This window comes from Mustela lutreola, chromosome X, assembly GCF_030435805.1.
Source record: "Mustela lutreola isolate mMusLut2 chromosome X, mMusLut2.pri, whole genome shotgun sequence".
Lineage (NCBI taxonomy): Eukaryota > Metazoa > Chordata > Mammalia > Carnivora > Mustelidae > Mustela > Mustela lutreola.
The window spans coordinates 19,405,352-19,414,682 of record NC_081308.1 but is presented as its reverse complement, the minus strand read 5'-3'; the positions used below and the strand labels follow the sequence as shown (position 1 = coordinate 19,414,682).

General features: G+C 45.2%; 1 protein-coding gene across 1 annotated transcript; it reads right to left on the bottom strand.

Annotated features, from left to right (window-relative positions):
* Positions 1-4,879: 4,879 nt before the first annotated feature.
* Positions 4,880-7,921, bottom strand: SAT1 (spermidine/spermine N1-acetyltransferase 1). The gene is made up of 6 exons (XM_059157827.1): positions 7,661-7,921; positions 7,383-7,434; positions 7,205-7,288; positions 5,684-5,785; positions 5,544-5,584; positions 4,880-5,404 (listed from the first exon to the last, which is right to left on the bottom strand). Exons 1-6 carry the CDS (start codon positions 7,724-7,726, stop codon positions 5,234-5,236), a joined length of 516 nt encoding a protein of 171 aa, XP_059013810.1. The 5' UTR covers positions 7,727-7,921; the 3' UTR covers positions 4,880-5,233.
* Positions 7,922-9,331: the final 1,410 nt, after the last annotated feature.

Genomic DNA, 9,331 nt, shown 5'->3' with positions numbered 1-9,331 from the left:
ATCAAGTTGAAGCCCAACTGGTAAAGTTCTACTTCTGACACCCTCTTTTTTTTTTGACCCCACAGAAGCTAGCAGTTTTGCATTATGGCTGTGGCAGTGTATCTCCAACTTAACACAGACCCCTTTTCAAGGAAGGAATTCTTGGCTAAAATTAACAATGCAAGAAACAACAGGTGTTGGCAAGGATGCAGAGAAAGCAGAACCCTCTTACACTGTTGGTGGGAATGCAAGCTGGTGCAGCCACTCTGGAAAACAGTGTGGAGGTTCCCTATACAGGTAAAAATAGAGCTACCCTATGACCCAGCAGTTGCACTGCTGGGGATTTACCCAAAGGCTACAAAAATACAGATTCGAAGGGGTACATGTACCCCGATGTTTATGGCACCATTATCAACAACAGCCAAACTACGGAGAGAGCCCAAATGCTCATCGACTGATGAACGAATTAAAAAGATGTGGTATATATATATATTGCTTAGCCATCAAAAAGAATAAAATCTTGGAGCACCTGGGCAGCTCAGTGGGTTAAAGCCTCGGCCTCCAGCTCAGGTCATGATCCCTACCTCTCTCTCTGCCTGCCTCTCTGCCTACTTGTGATCTCTGTCAAATAAATAAATAAAATCTTAAAAAAAAAAACCACTCTAGCTCCTCCATGTCGCTGCAAATAAGCAAGATTTGAGAGGCAGGCAGAGAGAGGAAGGGAAGCAGGCTCCCTGCTGAGCAGAGAGCCCGATTCGGGGCTCAATCCCAGGACCCTGGGATCATGACCCGAGCTGAAGGCAGAGGCTTTAACCCACTGAGCCACAGGTGCCCGAGATCTAGAGTGTTTTATGCTAAGTGAAATAAGTCAGCCAGAGAAAGAGAAGCACCATACGATTTAACTCATGTGGAATTGGGGAAGCAGAACATGAGCATATGGGAGGGGGGAAGAAAGAAAGAAGAGAGAGCGAAAAAACCATAAGAGACTCTTAAAGACAAAGAACAGGAGCACCTGGGTGGCTCAGTCAGTTAGGCTTCTGACTCTTGATCTAGCTCAGGTCTTGATTTCAGGGTCATGAGTACAGACTCCATGTTGGGCTCCACGCTGGGCATGGAGCCTACTTAAAAAAGAACAAACTGAGGGTTGATGGAGGGAGGTGAGTGAGGGGCAAGCTAGATGGGGGATAGGTATTCAGGAGGGCACTTTTTACGATGAGCACTGTGTGCTGCACGTACGTGATGAATCACTGAATTCTACTCCTGAAACCAATATCGCACTGTACGTTAACTAAAAAAATTTCTTTTAATTAGAGAAAAATCTGTTCAAAAATGCAGAATTCTCACAGATCCCCAGAGAAATTACTTTTATTATATTACTTATTATACACATATAACTGAAATTACTTTTATTATATTACTTATTATACACATATAACTGGATGTGAATGTATTATGTTCATAGCTCCAACGTGACTGTAAAATGTATATACATTTACAAATCAAATCTTAAAAAAATGACCCAACTAATAAAAGTCAAATCAACCACACTGATTTAATACGAGGGAATACATTTTGCTTAAGTTAAGTTGTTGCTTGCAGAGGAACATGGTATGGATGGCTAGGGTGGACGTTTTTGGTTTCAGCACTGTATGTACTTGGGTGACAATTCTATGGTAATTTTTCTGTAAAAACTCTCTAGAAGGTTCTCCTTCATGCTGTGTAGTGAGACTTGCTCTTTGTTAATGACACAGTGATAAGGTGAGCAGCATAAACACAAGCCGAAATGGTTGTACTCACAACTATTCAGTTACAAAGTCACGATCTAGATCAGTGGCTCTCCATCCTGGCTTCACTTTGAGATGCAGGTACAAATACAATTAAATTAGTTTCTCAGGGTGAGGCTTTGGTATTTCTTAAAAGCTTTCTAGAGGATTCTAACCTGCGGCCAATACGGGGAACTCCTGGTTTTGATGATGTAGGAAACGCCAAATTCAGTCATTCTTATAGAGAATATGAGGTGCTTTAAGAGTATGGGAGTGAACGTCCAGGAATTTGAGAAATTTGGTGTGGGAGTTTGATTCCTGGGCCTTGTTGTGTGGCCTTAGGCAACTTGACCTCTCAAAGGCTTAGTTTCTCATTTAAAGAAGAAGCTAGTAAGAGCAGTTCCCTCTGTAGTGTACCAGCGAAGATATGGTAACAGTGATCACAGAGGGCTAAGTGCAATGCCGGGTTCCTGGGGAGTACCTGCTCAAGGTTAACTCTTATTATTAACTGTTATGTTGAGAGCCATCTGGAAACTACTAAAACATCTGTTGGGCAGAGGTGAACCACAAGAAAGAGGTGATGGGGCAATGTGGTGCTGGGAGAGCGTCCCGAGGAAGGGCATTTGGTGGCCTTAGGTAGGGCCAGGAGGGCGTTGACGTCGGCGGGGATGTTCAGTTAAGGGCGTGGGACTCTCAGTCTGAGCTGTGGGTAACCCCTGACTGGCTTGAAGCCTAGCCTGGCAGCACAAAGAAAAGGGATGAGAATAATGGACAGGGTCACCCAGAGGTGACAGTCCACAGGAAGAGATGATGAAACAAGAAAACAAAGATGTAGCCAGTGGAGCGAACAGAATTCCAGGAGCGGGCAAGACCGCCTGCAGACTCCGAACAGGAGGCCAGGCTGGCCAGGGTCAGGGAGGAAGCCACTTCCCCTGGCAGAAGATGGTGGCGCCGGTATCTCAGAGCAGCCACTTGCCTCCGGAACAGGGGTTAAGTGCCATCCATTCTAGGTCCTGCCGGGGACCCAGTGAGGAGTAGGGTGGGTATAAGGCATTAATCAGTCATTAGGCTTTTTCCGATTTGTTGCTTCTGCCTTTCTGTGTGAAGGCCCACTTCTTGCCCTAGAAAGGCTGCCCTGTGGAGTCCAAGCAGCTGGTGGTCTTGGGCTCTGGTTTGGACAGTGACAGACAATGGCTCTAACCGTCAACCCTGTGGTGGCACCAGTAGCAAGGTGTCATAGGCCTGGATATAGACAAACCCAGCTACTTCCCATTTTAATAGTTTCAGAAATTTTTGATTTTTTAAGTTTTTGGAGGAGCAGAATACACTTAGCGAATAGCAGTTGTTTTAAACACACACACACACACACACACACACACACCCTGAAATATCCAATGTAATATAATGATTGGCAAATCCTTAGGTCAGAAATCCTATTCTCCCCAAGTGATTATGTCAGGTGTGATATTTTAGTAAAATAATTTTAAGGTTATCTTTATATGAAGCTATCTTTTCCCCCACTTTCTGGTTTGATCATTGTTTATTATTTCTTTTTATAAAATGTCCCAGGATGTGTTTTCTTACTTGCCTAGGGATTACAAACTTTACGGATTTTACAGTTTAGTTTTTCAGGAGGTATCTTTACAATCGAGTTAGGCGTTCAGGGGGCTGATGCTGTGGTGTTGCAGCTTCTAAATTTTGAATGGAAGGGACTACTTTAGAGTGGACACAACCTTCATAAAAGCTTTTGTGCGACAACCCTGGATTTTTAGGGCTAAGCTCTAAGAAGAATGAGAAAACAAAGAGTTATATTGTAACTCGCTTGGTTAATCTAATTTATTCACATATTTAACCACAGTCAGCATGTAGTTGTTTTCTTCAAAGAGGCCCACTTTCCAAAACACAGTTCTCAAAATGCCTGCTTTCCCCAGGAGGCTCTCTTGTGTTTAGTCAACCCTTTTGATGTTTGCCAGCTTCTCTCTCCTAGTTACTTATCATCCCAGCAGGACTCTGGACTCTGGAAACCTGTTTTCATAGCATGCTCTCTGAGCCACCAATAAATCCCAAAGCTCTCCTGTATTCAGTACAGTACAGGATCCCACTTGTTTATATGGCTGCCTTCTAACTTGGGAAGCCAGAACAGACACCAGAGCAGGGGATGCTGGGCAAACCCCCCCTTTCACGGAGGAGCCTAGTATTTCTTTCCTGGAGAACACAGAAGGTGGGGAGCATGGTTTTTTAGGTATTTGATGACTTGGAAAACGTTAGTCTTGGAAATCAGCACAGTGGTTCTTATTAACTACCATTTTATTATGCGAATTGCTGGGTTTAGGAGTTTAGCTCAGTGTCATGAATAATAAAAGGAGGTAACAGGGGCGCCTGGCTGGCTCAGGAGCAGAGGACCCTTGATCTCAGGGTGCTGAGTTCAAGCCCCATGTTGGGTGTAGCGTTACTGGCAGATACAACTTTTAAAAGGAGGAAGTCAAATTTACCTAAGGCTGTCTCGTCCTCAGGCTTCTTGGAAGTTTCATTTTCAGTTCTGGAGAAAGTTTTTGTTTACCACCCCATTTTAGGCACTGTTGTTTAAAATAGAAACTCATTCTGGTACACAGTACCATAGACTGGTGCTCCAGTTAAGCTTCCCCTGATTGGGACCCACACCCACCTCCAGCCTTTTCGTTTGCACATTTCCTGTTAAAATGTTGGTTCACTCCTGCCTGATTAGCAAAGCGATCCATTTTTCCCTTCGGAATGGGATTCTGGGTGGGTTGTTCGGGGCAAGGTATGTGCCACCCCTCCATCCCGTCTCCGCCTTTTACGTGGGTAACCATTGGGCTTATTTGTTGTGGACTTTGCTTGCTAACCTGGTTCTCAGCTCTTGAAAATTCTGTCAGATGAAGTGTCCAGTGTCACCAGCGTCAAGTCATTTTACATGCTGCTACCTATAAAACCAGGGAACTGAACTGGCTTTTTTCCAGACTTTGAGAACAGCTCATGACCACTTTAAATTGGGTTAAAAACTGTTTTTCAATAATTGTAAGGTTATCGAGTTACGTTTCTTGGTCATTTTTATTTCGTGTTCAACAGCAAGAAAAATGTCATGAGAAATGAAAGATTAGTAAAAATGCTTATACCAATTAAATCAAAGGGCAGTTTATTAAAAAAAAGAATCAAAACAGAAACTCTAAGTACCAGTGTGTACATTGTACACATTTAAATGACTCACAAGAATGAAGTTTTTTTTCATATACAAGAAGATCATACCACCTTGTTTATCAAAAGATGTTCAAGGAGAAATTGGACTCCAAACCGCATACAAGATTGCCATCTTAATCAGACCGCATTTCAAACATGCAACGACGCCACTGGTAATAAAGCTTTGGAATGGGTGTTCATTCTATTATTTGACTACGAATAGGATAGAAAGCAAGATCAGTTGAGAATTTAATCTAAAATAGAATGGAAGCTGTCACTGTCTGCATCAGTACTCCTCACTCCTCTGCTGCCATTTTGAGCAAGTACTCCTTGTCGATCTTGAAGAGTCTCCATCCCTCTTCGCTGGACAGATCAGAAGCACCTCTTCTTTTGTAGAAGTTGATAGATGGTTCGTTCCATTCTGCTACCAAGAAGTGCATGCTGCTGCAGCGACATTTCATTGCAACCTGTTGTGACGGAGAGTGAAAGAAACTCAGTGACGTTTCACCTGCTTTCCAAGACCCGATCTGATTCAGTCATTAACATAACTCAGTAACACTCACAAATTTGGAAACCAAACCAGCTCTCTCCCGAACCAAGACATACCTGGCTTAGATTCTTCAGGATTTCTGATCCTATGCCAAAGCCTAAAGGGAAGAGAAGTACCATTTAAAAAGCCGTCTTCAGGACTTTAAGCCCTGGTTTCTCTTGAGAGCAAACCCCCCTCCTCCTAAACTCAGCCATACCTCTATAATCACTCATTACGAAGAAGTCCTCAAGGTACAAGAGTTTGCCAATCCATGGGTCATAGGTAAAGTAGTACATGGCGAAACCCACAACACTGTGTCCTGTAATAAGAGTATCACATGAGATGTGGACGAAAGGCAACCCATACAAGTTGTAGCTGCAAAATCGGAAGCCTATTGTAGGTTTTAAAAAATCGACATGCATGTATTACAGAAATAAGTAGCCATTGAATCGGGACTGATTTTTTACGCTAGAGCAGTCCAGGCTACTGTTGGAAGATCTCACTGTTCTCAGGACATGTATTTGCAAAAAGCACACATTAGGACTAGCTGAAGCGAGGCTAAAATCATGGACTGGCCGATCTGCAACCTGCTGGATCTCACCCTCAGGAAGTGAGAATGCTTTTATTACTTGCCAGAGCAAGACTGCTATAGTCTTAAACTAAACACACACATTATTCACATCCTACTGATATTGGTATGTTGACTTGGGAATAAGTTGGGTTTACACGGCAGTTCAGAATAGTAAATATTTGTAGTTGAAACTCTGCTTCCTTAAGGTCAGGACATCAGGCCAAAAGTGCAATGTTTAATTTCAGAACTTGCCTTCCAATTCACAGCTTTTCAATTTGCTCTCCCCAGTTTTAAGCCAGAAGAAGCAGAGGTACCCAGAAACTGGTGTTAAATAACATCTACATACCTCCAAAAAGTACCTCATCCCTTATGTTTTCTGTTCATTTCTTCTAGCTTGGGGAAGAGACTTCGAAAAAAAATGAAGCACCCACCCAAACAACTTCCCCTTTTAGCTCTGTCTTCTGACCAGTCAACAGGGACCAGCAAAAAATAAAACAATCTGACTCCCTCTTATAGGGTGTCTATAATTTCAAATGGAGGCCAAGGTTTCAAATTAAACTTTCTAGCCATTTTATAGTCCTTTGGAAACACAGGAAGAGAGTACACTGGAGTTTCTGATCTACCGTGTTTTAAGTGTGTGATAATAGGACCTTACCTCATTTATCATGATCATCTACTTTATTGTGTAAAGGATCTTTTAGTTACCTCCCCGCCCATCCATGTACACGGAAGGGCCATGTACATGGCGAAGCTAGAGACTGTAACCTGAAGATTGGGACAAATTAAAGAAAAAAATGTGATTTAACACAATTACAAAAAAGGTTACGTTAGGGTCAAACAAGAACCATTTATGAAACGGAATTACAACAAATGACATTATACCTAACTCTTCCGGGTCTCCACAGCACTCTGATACTTACTTAAACAGCTCAAACTCTTCCAGGTCTCCACAGCACTCTGATACTTACTTAAACAGCTCTTTCAACCCGCCCTATTATTATGTGCAGCACATCTATTTTCTTTTTCCTCAGTAGTTTGAACACTGGCTATTGTTTCTGGCCAATTTCTCAGTAACTTTGGCCTGTGTCGTCAGTGGTTCTACACCAGGGACACTACGCGTTTTCTAAAACACTCGGTGTTTGGCTTCTGGAAGGGGAGGGCGGTTACCTTCCGGAGACTGGTGCTCCTTGGGCACTTCTGCAACCAGGCAGTGGTAGAAAGGGTGCTCTCCAAAACCATCCTCTAGTAGATCTGCAACAGGGGGCAGCAAGGACACACAGTGATGGCCTCGGTGCAGAGGACAAGGACCCGACACCCTAACCCCGCCCAGCTACGGTCGCGTTACCTTTTTCAGTTAACACTACTTGGTCTTCCATGTATTCGTATTTAGCCAGTTCCTGGGGCGATGCACATGGGAAAGAAAGAGAGAAGTAGAACACTCAGTGAGGCCCGGACGCAACCAGCTCACTGGGAATGGGGTGCGCGGGGCGGCGATTCGTCCCCAGATTCCGGCCCGGACGGCCTAGCCGAGGCCGGGGGAGGCTAGCGGAGAGAGGGACTCCTGCGGGAGCCGCTCTCCACCTCCCACCCCCCGCCCCCGGAGGAGCCCGGGCCTTTCGCTACCTTGATCAGCCGCAGGATGTCACTGCAGTCGGCGGCGGTGGCCGGGCGGATCACGAATTTAGCCATTTTCGTCTTTTGCTTTTCTTCCCTTTGCGGACCAGGCCCCTGTACTTGAACAGCAGGAGGAGGTGGTTCCTCATTCGTCTCCCGGGAGCGTCCTCTTCTCAGTCAGGCTGGCACCATGACCCGGCGGACCTCGGTATAGGACAGAAAAGCTACACCGGATTGCGACTAAACCTGCGCGCTCTAGCGGCCGCTGGGTCCCGCTTTTTAGCGCAAAGAAGCCCCGCCTCCGACCGTGAAGCGGAGGCACGTCGTCCAATGAGGCCGCGACCGCCCCCCTCTTCCGGGCGCCGCCTTCTCTTCCGGGCTTCCGTGTGAACTCGGCGGGCGCGGGTGAGGGCGGGGGCGCGGGCGCTGAGGTGCGTCGCGGGGTTCTCTCGGGGCGCCCTCTAGCGGTGCCTCTAAGGCCTTCCCGGAAACCCGACTATATGCGCGTCACCCAGGCACCTTCGCAAAGGGGAAAGAGGAGTTCCTCCTGTGAACGCTGGCCGGTGATCTTGCTGTTTATTCCTTGGCCGGCCGGGCAGTGAACCTCAGGAGAGCCAGACTTGGGCAACATGAGGGTTAGAGCAGCGGTTTTCTAAAGTGTGGGGCGGGGCACCCTTTCGGTCCCAAGGTCCTTTCAGGCAGTGTGTGTCAAAACTAGTTTCATAATAACAGTAAGACGTCATTGGCCTTTTTCGTACTTGCTGGAATTTTCCAGAGGCGACCTGATGTGCGAGTGATGAAGTCATTGATTGCTCTGATGACTAATGGACTGTGTGCTTGTATATTTTTGTGTTTTTTAAAGTTCCCTAAGGAAAACTATTTGATTCCTTTTTTTTTTTCTAAAGATTTTACTTAAAGTAGGCAGAGCAGCAGGCAGAGTTACAGGGGGGAAACAGGCGTCCCACCGAGCGGAGAGCCGGAAGCGGGGCCCGATCCCAGGACTCCGAGATCATGACCCGAATTGAAGGCAGAGGCTTAACCCACTGAGCCACCCAGGCGCCCAAACTATATGGATTCCTTAATAATTTTTCTTTCATACTTTTAATTTTAGAGTTGACACACTGTTTTCTTTCTTACTGATGAAGTTCCAGAACCTAAGTCAGGTTTGGTGGGGTGAGGTTTGGAGCTGACGACTAAAGAAAGAATTCTTAAGACATCTTTGGTGCAAAATGGTGGTTTATTAAAGCATGGGGACAGGACCCGTGGGCAGGAAGAACTGTTGCTGCTGCCCCGGGTTGTTAGGAGTGGTTGGTTATATACACAGGAGTTGGGTAGGTTGAGGACAAAGGGGTGTTCAGAAGGGCTATTGGGGCAAAGAATACTATCAGGATATTGAAGGCTTAGTTGCTTCCAAGTAAAGACAATTGGAAGTCTGGTGGAATGTTACATTCCTGCTATCAAGCATCCTTGTTAATGAGATTTAGGTTTAGAAGAAATTTAACTTTATTTACTTTTCCTTCTACCTCCGCCTCCTTCGGTTTTTTTTATGGAGGGGAGGGTGACATTAGGGCTTGAGGAACTGAGTTCTGTGTCTTTGGAAATTGGGCTATTGATAAGGTAACTTCTTTGTTGTAATCTCAAGGACATTTGCAAACCCAGGGAGACTCCTGTCTTGCAGGA

Coding starts and splice junctions, on each gene's coding strand:
- SAT1 (XM_059157827.1), bottom strand. CDS start 7,726: ATGGCTAAATTCGTGATCCGCCCGGCCACCGCCGCCGACTGCAGTGAC. Junction 5,585..5,683: donor CGTAATGAGTGATTATAGAG/GTATGGCTGAGT, acceptor TCTTCCCTTTAG/GCTTTGGCATAGGATCAGAA. Junction 5,405..5,543: donor TCCTGAAGAATCTAAGCCAG/GTATGTCTTGGT, acceptor CCGTCACAACAG/GTTGCAATGAAATGTCGCTG.